At 47.6% G+C, this 18,780-nt stretch overlaps 1 protein-coding gene and 1 long non-coding RNA gene across 3 annotated transcripts in view; one reads left to right on the forward strand and one right to left on the reverse strand.

The window, feature by feature from the left end:
- The window catches only part of LOC309392475, a 65,369-nt gene extending 60,305 nt beyond the window's left edge, over window positions 1-5,064 (reverse strand). For both annotated transcript variants that reach the window (XR_014175448.1, XR_014175449.1), the window contains exon 1: window positions 4,917-5,064. This is a non-coding gene — a long non-coding RNA (uncharacterized lncRNA). The remainder of the gene's footprint in view (window positions 1-4,916) is intronic.
- A 4-nt stretch (window positions 5,065-5,068) lies between these two features.
- On the forward strand, window positions 5,069-16,556 carry EMX2 (empty spiracles homeobox 2). The gene is made up of 3 exons (XM_081953734.1): window positions 5,069-6,167; window positions 9,043-9,227; window positions 14,774-16,556. Exons 1-3 carry the CDS (start codon window positions 5,771-5,773, stop codon window positions 14,939-14,941), a joined length of 750 nt encoding a protein of 249 aa, XP_081809860.1. The 5' UTR covers window positions 5,069-5,770; the 3' UTR covers window positions 14,942-16,556.
- Window positions 16,557-18,780: the final 2,224 nt, after the last annotated feature.

The raw sequence follows: 18,780 nt of genomic DNA on the forward strand, positions 1-18,780 counted from the left end.
CGAGGTCCCGAACTACAGTTGATAACTTGTAATCCTAGGAAGGGTTTAAAAATTGCTAATTAAATTCTTTAAAAGTTTGCAGTTCAGCTAGTTAGACTTTTGTCCTTACCGGCTCTCTGCTTGGCTGAATATGTTATTTTATGTGGTGACAGAGAGAACGGAAAAACATTATAATATGATAATATGATTCTAATTAAAATAGTTTGATTCTTAACGCCTTCCAAATGCAGACATCTGGGAGGGGAGCAGTATATATATTTGTGGCAGTTTTACCGAGGTTGCTTTGAAAAGCGGGGAAGTAATTATCTTGATAGCTTAATCAGAGGATCATCTTATTTTGCTGTAAATAAGCTGCGCGAGGATCAGTGGGCCTTGCTTCCAAATAAATGCGCTTGAACTAATGCGTGACATTAGCCAGCTTCGGGAACAAGGAGTATTTTTAGCTCCTGAGACGAACTTTTGAAATCCAAACCTCTACTCCAAAAGGACAGGAGGAAATCCACAAACATCCGGAAATGACCTCCCTCCTCCCCCGTATTTCTGCTTTTGCTTTTGTTTGCCCTTCTTGTTTGTTTGTTTTTAATTTACAGCCGGGCTCTTTAGGGTCATTTCTACTCAGGTCATGTTGCTGAGACCATCCCGACTGTTCCCTGATGCTTAATTCCCCCTGTCAGGTTGAAGAGCTTCCTGGAGGGAATCCGCCCTCACCTGCAGACCTCAGCAGAGCCCGGAATGGAGTGGCAGGAATTATATACTGAAGCTAGCAAGCAGCCAGCCTCCGGGAGCCTCTCCCACAACACACTGCATACTTACAGTGCTACACACAATCAGACACGTTCCCAGGTTGTTCTACCCAAAGCAAAGAATCTCCCTTCTGCTTCCAAGCTTCCAGCACCACCCTGCTGGCCTGCTCGGGGATCTTCAATAGGCCCAGAGAGAGGAATAAATGCTGCGATGAGGACCCAGGGACCAGCTCAAACCTGCATCCTGGCGGTCTCTTAGCAGGGAAAGAGGAAGGACTCAGAATTGGGGGAAAGGAAAGATGGGCCCACTTGGTCCACTCCTACTGATTCATGGGCAGGAATCAAGTTGGCGTCTTGGCATTCCCCAGAAGTTTCTTTCTGAATACACTTGGCCAAAGGTTTTGCTCAGGGCCAGACGCCATTCACGTTTATCCTGAACTTCGTTCTTAATTCTTCATCTGGTTCTCTGGGACCCTGAGGTATCCCCGTGAAAGAACGACATCCTTAAACTACTAGGGAACAGCTAGCGTGGACATCGCCCGGCCAAGCAAAAGCCGCCGAGACTCAGATTCCTTGGCGCACCCGAAGCAAGGTAGGTAGCAAGGCCGCTCTTCTTCCTGATAGAAGGGAAGGGGAAACTGCTCCGGAAATCAGGAGGAGAGCGAAGGCCAATCCCGGTCCTTCCTCCCTGCTACTGCTAGGACGGGAGAAGACTTGCTCACTGCATCTGAATGAACCTGACTGTCCGGAGAAACAGGCGTTTTGGGGACCACGAGCCTCTTGCCATTCCCAAAGGGTTGAGCCTTCCTGTATCTTAGCAGATCCAGCTCTGGCCTATCCCAGGATAGGAGAAAAGGCCAGCCGGGCCTCCACAACCAGGTTGGCTCAGCAGGGCACTTAAAACTCTTTGGAAGGGGTCTCTGGGTAGCTCAATTTACCGGACAATGAATAGGAATCTGCATTCAGATAGAGCCGAATCTATATTGGAGTCACTTATAATTATCTCTCCGCCAGTCCTCCCGCCCGCCTCCCTCTGGGTCTTTCTTGTGAGCCCGAGCCAGATCCCCCGAGCCAGATCCGCTGAGTCCTCGAGGGCCTTAGGAGAGCAGGAAGACCGAACTTTTAGCCGCGCCCGCGTGTAGACGGGCTGACTCCTTTCCCTAGAATTTTGGAGGTCGCGATGGTGGAGGCGCGGGGTTGATTAGTCTGAACCGGTCCATCAATAATTGGTGGGCGACTGAGAAGGAGGATCACGGAGAAGGGAATCCGAACTGGGGATGAAAAGCTCTCGGGAAAAAATGGGAGCAACCTCCCCCTACCTCTGTTTCACACACACACACACACACAGACACACACACAAAATCAAAACCTCTCCCGTCCCAACCAAGCGCAAACCTCTTTGGAAAGGCCTCTCAGCAGTCCAGCGGCTCCTGGGAAATGTGGAATAAACGGAACGCTTATTAAAAAGACCCCGGAGTTTTCCCCATGGACTCGCAGCCCAGGAGGAAAGCAGTCCCTTCCCCAGCGCCAGCCGACCCGTTAAAGCAGGCAGGTTTCTGTGCCCCTGGTCCAAAAACGGGGAGTAGTCCAGTTCTCCTTCGGCTTGTACGAGAGCCGGGACGATCTTGGCAGGTGAGATCTGGTTGGAGGCGACTCCGAGACCATTCCGGATGGGCTTCCTTTCAAAGTTAGACCGAGAAGCCAAAGAGCCCCGCCGGTTTCTCACTTCGGAGTCGCTATTCCGAAACTGTTCCGTTTCAAAAGTTGGAGATATTCTCCGGCGTACCAGAAACCCACTGAAGGCCTGAGACTCACTATAACGTGGTAAGCGGGCTGAGACCTCCAGGCTGGAGATATTTAGATAGTGAGATTTTCCTTTCTTGGCAGAAATTAAAATTGGAGATACTCTAGAAGCAAGTTGGCGTGCCTGTGCTTCTTCCACTCTCCACCATTTGGGAACTTTTAAAACCCAAACTTGGTTTGGCTGTAAAGTGGTCCCTGAAGCCTTCCCCCCTTCAAACCCCTTTCCCACCCCTGTTCCAATCCCATGGCGGAATCTGTTGGCCTACGGCTGCGTCTTGTAAAGAGGCCTTAGATCTGTTGATACGCCAATCTGTCCAAGCTTCTCAAATCCGCTGATTTGGGGAGAATTCTCCTTCTGTGTGCACCAAGGATAAAAATAATTATTATCACCACAGTAACTTGTATTTTGAATTTACACTTGGACAGAGATAAAAGTGCTCCGGCAGAAGTGAGTGAATTTCGCACGTTTATTGAGTGGAAGAGAAATGGCGGTCCCTTAGATTCTTTCCTTAGGAATCCAAAATAATTGGATCAACAGAAATCTTCTATTCTAGATTAACGGCCGTGGTTAGTATATTCGCCTAGAGATACAAAACACTCTTTCCAAGGCCACACTTCCCTCGTTCTACCCTTTTCTAAGGCTCTAGCCAAAATATTTAGTCGTGTGAAACGAAGAAGGAAGGGAGGGGGGGGAAGAGATGGACTGTTTTGCAGTGCAGATTAATCTCTTACAGGAAAATGAAAAGGCGCTTAGAATCGCAAAGTAAAAGCAACTCCAGGTTCAAACCTTTTTCTTTTTAACCCATTTCTGAATTAGATATTCCTCTGAAAGAATATAAAACACACACCACATCCGGATACTAGGAAGAAGGAGAGGAGAACGTAAGCGATACGGGCAGACCAAAACACTCCAATATGCTTCTTCGTGGAGCCACGTCGTTTCTAATTTACTCTCCCCTTTCGCCTACCTACCAAGAAATTCTCCACCGAGAAATATTTGGCTTTTATGTAATTATATATGATATTAATAATTGTATTCGTTTCAGAGCATTCGCTTATATTCAATAGGTTTGTATTGTATATGTTATTTTTGTATGTCGAATAAAAGGAAATATAAAAGCAGTGCACGTGGACTATGGATTTTTTTAAAAGTACATTTCGTATTAGACCTTCACAAAATGCCCAGTCTGGAGGGAATTCCCAAGCGTTTCTATCCTACTTCTAATTATCTTTCCCACGAGAAATCGTGGTCATCCTAAGCTTTTCCAGCAACCCTTGTCCTTGTTTTGTTTGATTGAAAGCCGTTATGAAAAAAGGCAGATAAGTATCCAATTATATGAATGTGCTGATCAATTTAAACAATAATAGCTCATCTTATTTACTTGTAGGTAAAGGAGTGGGAAGAAAACAGGACGGGGGGGGGGGAACCCCAGGAGAAAATTAGGGCGTTCTGAAAGAGGATTTCTTGCATCGCAGAAATATGCTTCTTTACACACAATTCTTCGCCTTTCAGAAAATAAATCATATCGCCCAATAGATTTAAAAGACGCAGATTTTTTTTAAAAAAAAATCATTAATGGTAAATGTGAAAAATACCTGCTGGTACCTCACTTTAGGAGAGTGTAATTGGTAAAAATAGGAGGTTGATGAATAGATAATAGATCCTTAACTACCAATAAACACTAAGCAGCGGCCCGCAGTGTAAGGATGTGATCATAATTATTCGACCGCGGCAGCCAATGGGAGCAGGAGGACTCGGGCCTAAAAAATCGTCCCCGAACGCCACGGCAAGCTCGAAAACCCGGACGAAGCCGGATCTTCGGATGACGAGTCCGTCTATTCACCGCGAGCTCAGCTTTGTGTCCTCCCCCCCCCCCCAAGCTCCCCCGATCTCCGTTCTCTCTCTGTGAGGCTCTCCCCGAAGTTGCTGCCGGCCGGAGCCAAGGAAGGCGGTGTGGCACTCGCTGAGTTCTATTTTGGGGGGGTGGGGGGCGAGAAAACGCCGGAATGGTGGAGGGGTCCCGAAACGAGTTCCGGAAAAGTCTCCAAAGGAGAAAGTAACCCCCACACAGACTCCGGGACTGCAGAGGGGAATGGGGAAGGCTTCTAAGGTGTCAAGGGGGGCGTGAGAAGGCGCTGGAACGAGGGAAAGCGCCGCGCGTCCCCCTCTCCGAACTTCATCTTTCCCAGAAAGATTGGAGATGGGGTCTCCCCCCCCCCCCCAAAAAAAAACCTCTTGACTTGAGCCAGCCGGTTCGGCGTTTGTTTTGGTTTTAAAGCGCGAGGAGAGACTCCCTTCTCTTTACCCCCCAACTCCTCCCCGTTTCTGCTCAAAGCTGGGAGAGGATCCCCCCCCCCGCCCGTTCCTACCTGAGTCCTGGCGGGCTTGGATTCCGCTGGCGGGACCGCCGCCGCGTCCGTCTCTCCCTGCCTCCTCCGGTGATTTTGCGCCTCTCTCCCTCCTCCTTCGCCCCCCTTCCGTCTGGGACCGGCAGGCGGAGGAGTCCGTTCCAGTCGGGCCCGGATCCATCCCTCCAGGATCGCGTGGGCCAGAAGTTTTGCCTCTCCCCTCTGACGCACTTTAAAGAGTCTTTCCCCCTTCAACCTCAAGGCGAGTAATAGCGACCAATCATCAAGCCATTTACCAGGCTTCAGAGGAAGCTGTTTATGTGATCCGCGGCACTAATTAGGCTCATGAACTAACAAATCGTTTGCGCCACTTTGGGCAAAGGGACCCCGATCGCTCGCCTGCCATGGATTGCCGCTGGACTTAAAAGGGGCCGCCTCGGGCGCTGCGCGGAGGAAGGAAGGAAGGAAGGAGCGAGCGAGCGAGCGAGCGAGCGGGAGGGCGGACGGCCGGCCGGGGGGGCGGGGGCGAAGAAAAAGGGGGGTGGGAGAAGAAGGAGAAGAAGAAAAAAAGCCAGAACTTCGCCCAGCAACTTTTTTTCTCCCCTTAGTGGATGAAGGGAGCGCGGGAGCCGAGCGGAGCGGCTGCAGAGAGCGCCTCCCTTTCGGGCGCTCGCCTCTTCAGGCGGCCAAGCACTTTCCCTCCCGTTGCCGTCGCTGGCGGCCGTCCGGCGGCCGGACTCTGGATCTAGGCGGGCCGATCCCTCCGATCTCCTGGCCAGGACCCCGAGGAGGAGGAGGAGGAGAAAGAGGAGGAGAAGCGGCGGCGGCGGCGGCAAGCGGCAGGCCGGCCGGAGGAGCGTCCGCTCGTCGCCAGGATGTTCCAGCCGACCCCGAAACGCTGCTTCACCATCGAATCTCTGGTGGCCAAAGACAGCCCTTCCTTGCCCGCCTCCCGCGCCGAGGATCCCATCCGGCCGGCGGCGCTCAGCTATGCCAACTCCAGCCCCATGAATCCTTTCCTCAACGGCTTCCATTCGGGCGGGCGGGGAGTTTACTCCAACCCGGACTTGGTCTTCGCCGAGGCGGTCTCGCACCCGCCGAACCCCGCCGCCGTCCCGGTCCACCCCGTGCCCCCGCCCCACGCCTTGGCCGCCCATCCGCTGCCCTCCTCTCCCTCGCCGCACCCGCTCTTCGCCTCGCAGCAAAGGGACCCGTCCACCTTCTACCCCTGGCTCATCCACAGATACCGGTATCTGGGCCACCGGTTCCAAGGTAAGCGCCGAGGAGAAGGGCCGGCGCGCTCGCTTCCCCCGGCTTTTCTGCGCAGGGTGGGTGGGGAGAGAAATCGATTGCCGTTATTGCGGAAGGGGGCCAAGTCCGCCGGCCTTCGGGTTCAGGTGGGAGCCCGGAGGAAGTGGCGGCGCTTTGTCCCTGCTACCTCGAAAGCCATTTGCTAAAGAATTGTTTGAGCTAATCCGGATCAGCTTCAAGGGAACTCCGGCTTGTTTCCCCTCTCTCTTGATGGATCTGCAAAGTGGGAGTGCAAAGGGAGTGGAGCAAGCAGGGTTTCGAGAATCGATTTGGCTCAAAACAACCACCTCCACCTTCCTCCGGGAGAAGAGAGGGAATTTTTGTACAAATTCCCGTCTTTCGGCTTAGGTTTTCTTTCCTATCCCCTTCCTTCTTTTTCGCCTTCGTCTGAATCTTCGACGAAATAAACTGGTGTAATCATTTAACTCGGAGCAGGGGGCTTCTCCTGTAAATTAACCTATCACTGGAAATTCCAATGAAAAGACACTCGAGTTTATTAAAACCGGAGGAGAACAAAGGAGTAGGGTGGAAGCTAATTCTTCTTAGTATTAGGGCGGCTTTTAATATCTCGCAACCGAATTTATTTTTAAACGGACAAACCAAAGGTGACCTGCATTGGGGATTAATGCTGTCTCCTGAATTTAAAGATTTAGGCTACTTCTTTGAGAAGCGGCTTCAGGAGAGGACTTTGTATGGTGGGCAGGGGTGTATTTGTAACTAACAAAAATAAAAGCACATACACACATTCCTTAGCCTTATTTCTTTGTGAGCCCTTCGGGCTACAGTAATCGGCTTCCGAAGGGCGGCTTTTCAGGGAACTTCCTTGGAATACATCCCTTTGAAGTCCAGGGTCTCCAAGGGTCTTAACTTCTCAGGAAAATAACAACTTAAGTCGCCCTGCAGTCGCATCCCCCTGTTTTGGTTTGGCATCTACACCCCCTCCCCCCCCCCGCCCTCCGCTGTCATTTTCCAGTGAACGGGGAGATCTTCAGAACAGCACAAAGTAAAGCTGCAAAGACTTGGGAAAGATTCCTGACTAACAGCTTTCCCCCTTTCGTTTCCTTCCTTTTCTTTCTTCATGGGTTCGCATAGAATTCCCACTAAATAGGAAAGTGGGTGAAAGGACCCGTGGCAGGTGAGACAGCCAGGGTGTTAAAAAGGGAGAACGTAGTTTCGTTTTTGTGTGTGTGAGAGAGAGAGGGAGGGGGAGGGAGGGAGAGGGAAAGGGAGAGAAATTCGGAGGCCCAGTGATTAAGACTTTTGAAGGCAGAAATGGGGTAGAGGGGGGGGGAGAAATGGGGAGAGAGAAGCAATCAGCCTGAGAGATCTGCACCCTCTGCCCATGTCTGTAAGGCATTCGTCCTGCTCTACGTGCGCTCCTGCTCTCTGTCTCTCTCTCACTCTCTGGGTGCAGTTGCAGTTCTAACCCACGCCAATGCTTTGGAAAAGTACCTATTGGCGCTTCAATCGTTTTATAAAGCTTCCCTTCTCTCCCACCCAGCAAACACTTAAATAAAGGCCATCCGCCAAATTCACTCTGGGGCATCAATTTGGGGTGTGGAGAAGAAAGGTCGAATCCACACTGGCGCTACTCTCGGGTTGGAGCGCTTCCCCAGAAGGAAGAGAACTGGTAGCAAGAGGCTGGTTATTGCGGGACTAAACTCCGGAAAATTAAGGGTTTCGCTCTGTCCGTAATCCGCTCTCCGTTGTGCTCGGATTGCTGAAGGGCGCCAGCGGAAAGGAAGGGCTTGGCTGGGGTTGTGGTGCTCGTCAGACTCGGGCATCGGCCTCGCTGGGAAAAAGGAGAGAGATACCAAGGCGGGGAAATCACTAGAACAAAATACTAGGCAGTAGAGGCAATTGGGGTAAAAATGTTCAAGCTTTTACTAAAAACGTTTTTGTTTTTGTTTTGCTTCTGCAATGGGAGAATGAAACGCTGGGTGTGTCTGTGTGTGCGCGTGTCACGGAAAGAAAAACACAACCGCGTTTTTGTTTTAGGATAGGACAAAGGCCCCATGGATTGAGCGAGACTTATTTTTAAGGTATGATCCCCTCTGCGCGGCCCGTTGGCTGGCTTGCGTTCTGTAGAAGAGAGAGGGAGGCGTATAAGCAGGACTCTGAATTTCGTAAAACCAACTTTGGCAAGAGCGGGGCTCCGACCCCATTTTTCAAAAACGGACAGTGGCAAGGGCAGTAACTCTACCCGCTTATACTTAGTAGGGAACTGACAAAAAGAGTTTTCAAAATAAACGAAAGTGCCCAGCCAGGAAAAGAGGAAGAGAAAGAAGGTAGAGCACTGAGCTTCGTGACACCGAGAAAATAAAGTGGGAATTTACAGTGGATCCGGGTGGGGGATCTATTCAGAAAATTGGCTCTCCTGAAATATTCTTTTTTTTTTTTTTGCACCTTTCCCGGAGTATGTGGAGAAGGCTGACCCATAGAATAAATAATTCGCTTTGTTTTGTAACTGCCCATTCCCCTTAATTCTAATTAGATGCTTTCGAAGTACACTTACACCTCATCTTGCCTTCTACAAAAGAATACCAAATGGCCAATTAATATACCCTCAGCTTCATCTCCCTCCCCAGTTTCCTTTCTGGAGGTAAGTACTAGAAAAGAAGAGGGCAGCTAATGCCAGTCCGCCTTCTAGGGAGAATCGAAGCTCTAGCGAAGTAACAAACCTCGTGTCAGAAAGGGGCTAAATAAAGAAGCAACCGAGTTGTATTCGTCATCTCGAGGAAGAGAAGCAAAAAAATAGTATTTAGCTGGGCCTGGTTGGTTCCTGCTCTTTTTTGGGGGGTGCCTTCACTCTTTTTCCCCTCTTTTGGTTAAACAGGCAATGAAACCAGCCCGGAGAGTTTCCTCTTGCACAACGCACTGGCCCGGAAACCGAAACGGATCCGCACCGCTTTTTCTCCATCCCAGTTACTGAGGTTGGAACACGCTTTTGAAAAAAACCACTACGTGGTCGGGGCGGAAAGAAAGCAACTGGCCCACAGCCTCAGTCTCACGGAAACTCAGGTAGGAAGGAAGGAAGAAAGAAGAAGAAGAGGGGGAAACGGTCCCCAGTGTACAGTGGTTGAAATGCAAGGGCCGCGTTCATGGGGGGTGGGGGGAGTGGAAAACATTTCCTTCTGGTCACATCTTTTAAAGAAAAAGAAATATCCCCTTTCATGCTTATTTTCTCCGACGCCTCTTTCTCTCTCTCTCTTTAAAAAGTAGAAGAGTTCAGTGCCCAAAGCCAGCGGTCTCGCTACGCGCTCCTTGAAGCCCAAGTAAAATAAGATCTTTCACCTGAGTGGCAGTAAAAGGAATTCATCATCTTCCTAGTTGCAATCCTATACGCCTTCCTTGGAAGCCAAGGAAGTTCGATTCAGTGGGCCTGACTTCTAAGTAGACCAGCCTAGGATTACACCCCTGATCAAGGCAGATCGGCTTAACAGGTTTTGGCTCACGCAGGGAGGATAATCCGGGGCCAAATTTCAAGGCAGAGGAATAAAAAAACAGGAGTTTTGGGGTGTCAGGGCTTCTTCTTCATCTTTGAGGATTTTTAAAAGTATTACCGAGGGGCCTTTATGAGGACCTCCCGCTACAGTTGTCCCGTGTGAGTTGGGACAATTGAAATAGAAAGGGTCTGCTCTTTTGATTGGTTATTGTGTTCTTAGTTAGGGTGTGGACTAGTTTTGGGATTGTTTTAAATAAAATCTGCGCATTTAACAAGGCATTTCAAACTCTAGATCACGTGTCCACGAGAGGCGGAGGGGGAGGGAGAAAATCCTATAGTTTCCCCTTGCAGATTTGTTTTTGAAATTGAAATGTCCTGTTTTTAATTTACACACGTCTTGATTCAATATGTAAGGAGACTAAAATAACTGGATTTGAACAAGGGGTAGCGATCCTCAGCACTTCTGCTTAGGAGCCCCAAATCCTATTGAAACGTTACTATTTCCGAGCAAAAGATTAGAGGATTTAGTTGTTGGATCTAGTGGCCTGGATTTTAAACCCCACGGATTTCCACTCGGATTTTTTTTTTAAAAAGTCCCTCCGTTCTCCAGTGAAGCCGAAATCTTCTTAAAACCATCTTCCACGGCTTTGTGGGTCGAAGAGCTTGGCCCCCCACCCCCCGTGAGTTGAATTCTGGGCTGGTTGGAAGTTCTGCCGTTGAGAAGCGGGGATGTTCTCCGATCCAAAGGAGTTTCCTAGTGGGCTTGTGTGTGAGTGTGCGTGTGTGTGTGAGAGAGAGAGAGACCAGGGGAATAAACACATCAAAACGCTGGATGCGCTGGGCAAAGCAACGGGGCCAGAATGGCGTTGTTTGACAATAGCCAAGATAAGGCCGTAAGCGACGCTTGGAAAAGTGTGCTTAGGACAATGATATATTGTATTAATCTTGGGAGTGGGGATGGGAGGGGTGGAAAGGGGTTGGCGAGGAGGAGGAAGAGGGGAAAGCAGATCAAATTCATCGCTCAAGCTGTGTTTTAAGCTTGCTCAGCTGCCTTCTGGGCGCCTGCATCTTTGTCACCAGAGGGTTTGGTTGAAGGTAGGCGTTCGGGGAAAGGTTATTGTTTCCTTCTTTAGCCTGAGTTCCCGGTGCTGGTTCAGCTTGGTTATTGCGCCCCCCCCTTTAAGTTTGGGGGCCTTGTTCTCCCCTCCAAGCCATTTCGGAAGAAACGCGCTTCTTCTCGCGTTTAAAAGGAGGGAAGGGAAGCGGGAGGGGAAAAAGACGAAGAAGGGGAAAATAGACCCAGCTTAGTTCAAAGTTCCCAGTAAACAGTAACGTTCTTGGGTCGGATTAAGTTGTAACACTTTTTCCTCCCCCCTCCTCTCCCCCCCTTCCCTTTACCCTTCTTGCCTTTCTCGGGGCGGAGCGGAGGAGAGCAGGGACGGGGTTGAATCTTTTGTTTTAAACATGCCTCCCTTAACAAAACCCCAGTCAACGGGATCGAGGCTTTGATGAAGTTCGCCGAACAAGGGGGCTGCTGACAAGCTGATTTCCACGGGCAAAGCGGCCTTTAAGGTGGTCTTTGTGCCGCTTGATTCCGAAGCTGGTCGGGGTCTATTGTGGCGGTGTCAGGCCCCAGCCCCCGACAAAATGAGCTCCCCTTTGGAGACCGGCGTGGAGAAATGAACCGCCGTCCCCTTCAATTAGCACGCTGAAAAGCAAATTAAACTCACCCCTTGTTCCCCGCTCGCACTACTTAAAGAAGGGTCTTCGGGAGAGAAGCTGAAAACGCAGCCGAGATGGGGGGAAAGGCGGCGCCTGGCAGCGAAGGGCTTCAGAAAGGGCAGCGAAGCGGGTTAAAGGGGCTGATTAAAATAGTCCCGTTTTCGGATTCTGCCCTGCCCCCGCCTCCCGTTGAAAAGCCTTTATCGGGCATTTCCAGGCTGAAGGGGGGGGAGGAGAGAGAGAGAGAGAGAGAGAGAGAGAGAGAGAGAGAGAGAGAGAGAGAGAGAGAGAGAGAGAGAGAGAGAGAGAGGAGAGAGAGAGAGAGAGAGAGAGAGAGAGAGAGAGAGAGAGAGAGAGAGAGAGAGAGAGAGAGAGAGAGAGAGAGAGAGAGAGAGAGAGAGAGAGAGAGAGAGAGAGAGAGAGAGAGAGAGAGAGAGAGAGAGAGAGAGAGAGAGAGAGAGAGAGAGAGAGAGAGAAAGCGCTCCTTTTCCTATTCCTCCTTTTAAAACCGCCTTTACCTTTGGCCGCCAGAGGGGAAGTCAGTTTCAAGCGCTCCGAAGATAATTTCGGGATCAATATAATCTGTTACTAAATGTTTCGCAGCCTGCTCAGGCCGGGTTTGATTCGGATTTCCGCCACCCCTCGCAAACCCACGGGGTTACTCGCTTCTTCCTCCCTGCTTGTCTAAAAGTGCCCAATCTGAAGGACTTTCCCGTTTTTTTTAACCCGAATTGCGGTTCCCCCCAGCTTCTTAGGAGACCCCGAAGCTCCTTCCCTCCTTTGATAAGACAGAAGCGCTGGATACAAAAGAGGGCTCTATTTGAAGTTGGCAGGATTCGAACCTCCTCCTTAATTAACTGAGCTCGTTCACCCGCTCTCCCTCCCTCCCCCTTTGATTATTTTTAATTACGGTAGAATAATCCCCTCCTCCACCTTTAAAGGGATTTCTCTCCCCCCCCCTCCTAAATTAACCTGGAGCCTCGCTGGGTTTGGGCTAAGTGTTGGTAGGCCTGTCTGTTAATCGGTTTCTAAGGTCCTACAGTAAGTGCCGCTTTTCAGCGGAGAGATCAAACGAAAGATGGCAGAAAGTGGGTGGAGGAGGAATTTTTTTTAAAAAAAAGTCTGGCTTAGTTGTTATTGTGTTTAAGCTGCGGTGATTAATAGTAAGAACTTGAACCCTGGAATTTCTAAGTACTGTCACCATCATTTTCCTGTGTAAAATGTACTGCAATGTGTACCACAGAGAGAAGATGTGGGGACTCAGGAATCGAGTACAGGTGTGATAACATACATAAACACACCTGAAGGCAGACTGGGTGGGTAAATATTCCCTTCTCTGCAAGAACAGAACACATTTGCTATATTATGTGTCTTACCTACAATATGTTGATGTGATTGCCACCGTTCAGTAAATGAAACAGGAGCAGGTCCCTTTCCCTGCTGTCAGACGTTTTTTTTAATATAAATGGTGTGTATATATCATACATGGCATACGATATGATATGTATCATGGATTGATGCAGATAAATATACAGGAGAAATGCAAACAGAGAGGTATGCAGATGAATGTACATAGATCCAACTCTTGGGGGGGGGGGGATGGAAGGTGAAGGTCAGTGAGGCTCTGTTTAAAGCAAAATGCCTGGCAAAGCAGAGTAAATGTGTTTAAAATCAAATCACCAGGGTTGGGTCCAGGTAAATGGGCATAAGGCTTCTGACAGTGGTCCATTGAGATATGAGGAGGTGGAGCCCACAGAAGGTTGCCCCCCCCCACCAGACCATAATAGAGCGATTCTGGAGTAAATAGGAAGTCACTACAGCACAGACCGTTCACACAAGGCCAAGCAAACCGAATCACATCAGATTTTAATTTGCTGTGTGAACCAGCTCTTTAGGGTTAAGCCGTGGGATAATTTGGCTTAACAGGTTATGTTAATAGAATTATTATGCTTTGTTAACGAGAAGTTTTGTGATCGAAGTGTCTCCTAATTCAAAATAAGCCTTTGGAGCTCGAACGCAGTCAGAGGCTGCAGTGGCGTTCAAAATCCGATCCTCCGGCGTGATCCAAGCAGTATGTTGTAAAGAGTGTTGAACACTCGGCATCCTGATCCGCAACGATTTTCCTGGGAGAGGAGCCCTATTGATTTTCTGATGGAATCTAATGTTAAAAACGAGTTCCAGTCAAGGGTGAAAAAGCTGCAGTCCTAAATTGACATCAATGGGGGCATTTTTCCAAGGACTGTGCCTAAAGTGGGAGATTAATCTTAAAGCCCAATTACTGTGGTTTAACTGAGTTCCAGGGAGGCAGGAGGTCAGTGTTCCTGTGAAGTCAATGAGATTGCCTTTGATCCTGGCATTGTCTTCCGAAGCCACGGGAAGTCCATTAATTTCTATGGCATTTATTTCCCAGTAAGCGTGCATTGGATCTTAAAGCACCGATTCGCACGAAATGCCATATTGTCAGGCTCCAAGACCAGGCGAAGCTCTGGGTAGAGCAAGTAAAGGAGAAAGAGCATAGCTTTTCACGGTTTGGGCGCTTACTTTAAAGCAAGTCCCATTAATGTCGGTGGAGAAATGTTTCTATAAATACACTTGAATGGTCGGGTGCCGTTTTGCAAGGGAAACACCGGTGTTCTAAGGGGCTTAATCTTAAAAACCTTCACCCAGCCTCCAATTCCAGCCTACCCTACTGTATCGCTGCTCTTTATTAACCCGTCTTCGAATTAACTTCTGAATCATTGTAAGCTCGAAACCAGAATTCCGCGCAACAGCCAGGTTTAGGTTTGCAACTCCAGTGTTAAGTTCTTAAACTGGGGAATACCTTCGTGTAGTTGCAGTGCGTGCGCGTTGCGTGCGGGTGTGTGGGCGAGGGCCCGCCTGCGATCCTGGCTCCTGCTATCGAAGGTAGGCAGGAGGAGGCTCTGGGGATTTCTGGCACTTCTCTGGGCTGCTACTGAACCCTTCCGTTGTAGCAAGGAGAAAGGAGCCAGTGCGCGCTCACTCATACATCGACAGTGATGGGAAAGGAAAAGTGCGAGGTGAGCACCAGTGGCCTTTGGTTGGAAGGATTGTGGGTGAAGGTCGATTCTGGAATTAAAACCAAACTCTCGGCGTCTGTAAGGCGGAGAGGGTAAAGGAGGCTGCGAGGATTAGGGACATTTTCGGAGTGAGAAGTTTCTTTTTGGAGTTACTCTCATTGCTTCCCGGTTCTCTTTAAGCCCCATGTATTCCAACCCGGGTAGAAGCTCCTGAAGAGTTGCAGCATTTCAAGGGGCAGAAAAGGATCCTTAAAATCCCCCCCCCCAATGATGCTGAATTAGCCTAACAACTGGCAGGGAGTCCCTGCCCGAGCTTAATAGCCGCCTCTGTTTTCTCCTCCTTTCTTCTTGTGCTCCTCCAGGTAAAAGTTTGGTTTCAGAACCGACGGACAAAGTTCAAGCGGCAAAAGTTGGAAGAAGAAGGCTCGGACTCCCAACAGAAGAAGAAAGGAACTCATCATATTAACCGGTGGAGGATCGCTACCAAGCAGGCCAGCCCAGAGGAGATCGACGTCACGTCCGACGATTAAGCCACCCCTTTAAACAAGTAGAAAAAGAAGCAGCAAAGAGAGAGAGAGAGAGAGAGAGAAAGAGAAAGAGAGTGAGAGAGAGAGAAACTCGATGCTGGCGCTTTACAGACTTTTCCAGGAACACCGCACACGTGTTCAAGGCTCGGGACAAGCCCAGGAAAGTGAGTGTCGTGGCCGGGCGAGAAAGAGAGAGAGAGAGACAGACAGATTCCGGCTTGTTCGCACGGCCCCGTCTGGCTTACACAGAGGCAACGGCGAGGGTCAGTCCGAGCGTTGATCGCGCTGGTCCTGAACCGGTACAAAAAAAAAAAAAAAAAAAAAAGAGCGAGGGAGGGAGGGAGGGAGAGCGAGCGAGAGATCGGAGGGTGGGGGAAAGGGAGAGACTGTCAATCAAAGCCAAATCACCGAGAGGAGATGATTGACCAACATTCAGTTTCTTGCCATTCAGAATGAATGAAATCACTTCAAATTTCAAAGGGAAATAAACGCGCACACTCTCCCAACAGCCGCGGCGTAGGGACACCTTGCACTTCACGAGGGATTTATTCTTATTAACCATAATTCTGATTTTCTCCCAGTCTGAGGGAGAGAAAATCCCATCTAGCCAAAATCGACACACCTGTTCCAGAAACTTGAACTGCATGCTTTTCTTTTCTTTTTTTGGTTGGTTGGTTAAAAGAGCTTTTGGGAAGGGGAGGAAGGAGGGTGCAGCACCTGGAAGGAAATATTGCTTAAAGGCAGGCGAGGATATAAAGTGTACTTCTCCCCTTCCTCCTCCCGAGACAGGTTCAGTGTGCTTTTTAAGTTTATTTCATGAGAAGCTGTGCAGTTTGTAAATCTTTTTTATGATAACTTCTGGTGTCAATGTGGTTGTGAAAACTAAACGAAGTAGCGGTAACAAATTCTATTTCCCTCCCCCCCAATCAGTTTTGCTTTTCCCCAAATGGGGCACCCTCTGAAGAGATGGAAAAAGGTTGTGAAAAGTGGAAGGGAAAGGGACCTGTATAATTTTGCTGCAAGACAGAAAGAAATCTAAAGAAAACAGTCCTCGTTCTAAAATTCCAGTTATATATATATATTTCTTTCCATTAATGGGCTGTGCTGAAACAGGATTTATGGAGGGATCTGAAGACATTTCAGCCTTTCTGGGCCTTCCAAATGCGGAAGACTGCAATTCCCATAATGCCCAGCATCTGGGGTGGTGGGAATAGTAGTCCAGCCTAGCTGGGAGGCACCAGTGTAGAAAAGGCATTTCAACCCTGACCCATTTTCCACAGGGAGGGATTTCAAGCACTGAAATAAATACCTTGTCAATTGTTCCAAGATTATACAGCTATTAAAATGAACCTCTCCAACACTGTGCCTTTTGAAGTGGTGGCTTTCAACTCCCAGAATTCCCGGCCAATGTGGCCTTTGGAATTCTGGGAATTGAATTGACACTTGAAGTGCACCAGGCTGGGAAAGGCTGACTAAAATGACAAATGTTTCCTTATTGTCTTATTTACCAGAATGTAAATATTTTTGTGTTGTGTGTTTAATTTGTTAGAATTCTAACACACTATATACTTCCAAGAAGTATCTCAATGTCAATATTTTGTCAATAAAGATTTATCAATACAGCTTAACAATTTTAAGCATTTTTTAAAAAGAAAAACAAACTTTCTCCTTTCCATGCCCCCCCCCCCCATCCCTTTCTGGTGCTAATAGCCTTTACATTTTATGATCAATGTTGATTGGAACCAGCCATCCTGAAGTAACTTTGCTAGTAACGGGATAAAAATATTGATATCAAATCGCATTGACAATAAGATGATTTTTCAAACAAAGGAATGGGTTTCCGTTTTGAAAAATGCAGAATTTATTTGGAAGCGATTTGTTTTTGTACGTTATTCAAGTCCACCTAGAAAACAGTTTTTTTTCCAGAGTATACCTGAACTCTTGGAAGTGTAGCTCGGTGTGCAACGTTGGAGAAAAATATTGTGTCTATAAAATAGTATCTAGGAAGTGCATTATTACAACTACTTAGAATTTTTGGGCTGTCAACATTTTAATACTGGTGTATATTGAAGTAATATAATTGGGCTGCTGATTGGCCCACTGCAATCTGCTGCATTACTGAGCCTTAATTTGGATTTAAATCCCATCTGAACCCATGAATCTATCCAATCATGAAAATGGTTTGAAAAGGCCCAGTGTAATTAAACCTTCCCTCCTTTTCTTCCTGTTCTTGGGAAGCTTCATTTTAAAAGAGACTTGGAAGTAAAGCCCTTTTGGTGCTAGCCTAATTTACTTCCAAGTAAGGCTGCAGCCCAAATTACAATTTACCTGGCAGTTTTATTGAACTCAGTGGACTGTCTTCAAAACATCTATGTGTAAGATCATCCCACAGGATTGCCTTGAGGATCAATGCACCAATAGCATGTAATGATATAATACTTATGCTTTACATGTTACTTTGGGGCAGAGGATTCAAGCTGCAGCCTCAAAAATATAGTCATATCAGCTTCCTTTCAGTCGTATTATTTTCTTTTTATTTTTGGTATTATTGTGTACATCTTTTAAAGGATATTTTTTTTCCTAAAGGAGAGGGGAGGGATGCCAATAAGAATTTTTCTAAGGGAAGAGAGGGATTCCAGCAATAGAGAAGGGCAAAAAGTTTCTTATAATCCTGGAGGAAACTAGTTGGCTTTCTGGGATACCCCAGTTTTTTTTAAATTTAATTCATGGTTCATTTGCTCTTTAGTCTGATAGGCTGCATTAATCAGTTTTCTTGCCATTGACAGCACAAACCTCGGTCTGCTGTGTTCCAGCTACAAAGACTTTTTTGTGGAAGTGCAAATCAGTTTAGGCAATTATCATACCAGGAATATGAAGGGGAAAGAGGAGCCATTGCCCAGTGGTCTCCTTTAATCTCTTAATCCGTGGATCCAGGGGGGCTAGTTGGACATAATTTAGGACAATCTGACTACCCTTTACACTGTGATAAGGTGAAGCTACAATGCATCACGAAAATACCAGCTTTGTTCAATAACCTGCCTTGGAAATTTCAAATTAAAGATTCCATGCATGTGCTGACTAATACAGGACCTTTTAGAAATTGGGTTTAAAAGATCTGATTACACACACACACACACACACACAGTTTTCTATCTATCTATCTATCTATCTATCTATCTATCTATCTATCTATCTATCATCTATCTATCTATCTATCATCTATCTATCTATCTATCTATCTATCTATCTATCTATCTATCTATCCATCCATCCATCCATCCATCCATCCATCCATCTATCTATCTATCATCTATCCTGTTTCTTCCTTCAATCTTAAGTCATTATTCACTCAAACTAGTTGGGAAGTTAAAAATCCTTTATTCCGATCACTTTCCACTTCAGAGCTCCTATAGAGGGAATCCTATAGTAAATATTCCTTCCTTCCTTCCTTCCTTCCTTCCTTCCTTCCTTCCTTCCTTCCTTCCTTCCTTCCTTCCTTCCTTCTTCCTTCTTTTGAAAATAGAGAATTTATGCAAAAGATTCATTTTAATATTTTTAAATTTTCTCTCCATCCTATTAAAATATAAAATGTAAACCCCCACCACTTCTCCATAGACTTCAGTTTTTTATTACTCAAAATTCTTTCCCATTTTGATATTTTTAAAGGATGTGTGTGTGTGTGAGAGAGAGTATGGATGTGTATAAATGGGTGTGTGTGTGTGTATACATACACGCACCCTCCCGTATAACACAAACTCTCTTTTCTGAAACCCCAAAGAAGAGTAAAAAAAAGAAAGGAGACAGAAGGGGGGAATTAAGCGCCCTATGTAGCGTAACAGCAA

Source organism: Natrix helvetica (genome assembly GCF_964273705.1).
Source record: "Natrix helvetica genome assembly, chromosome: 5".
Classification (NCBI taxonomy): Eukaryota; Metazoa; Chordata; class Lepidosauria; order Squamata; family Natricidae; genus Natrix; species Natrix helvetica.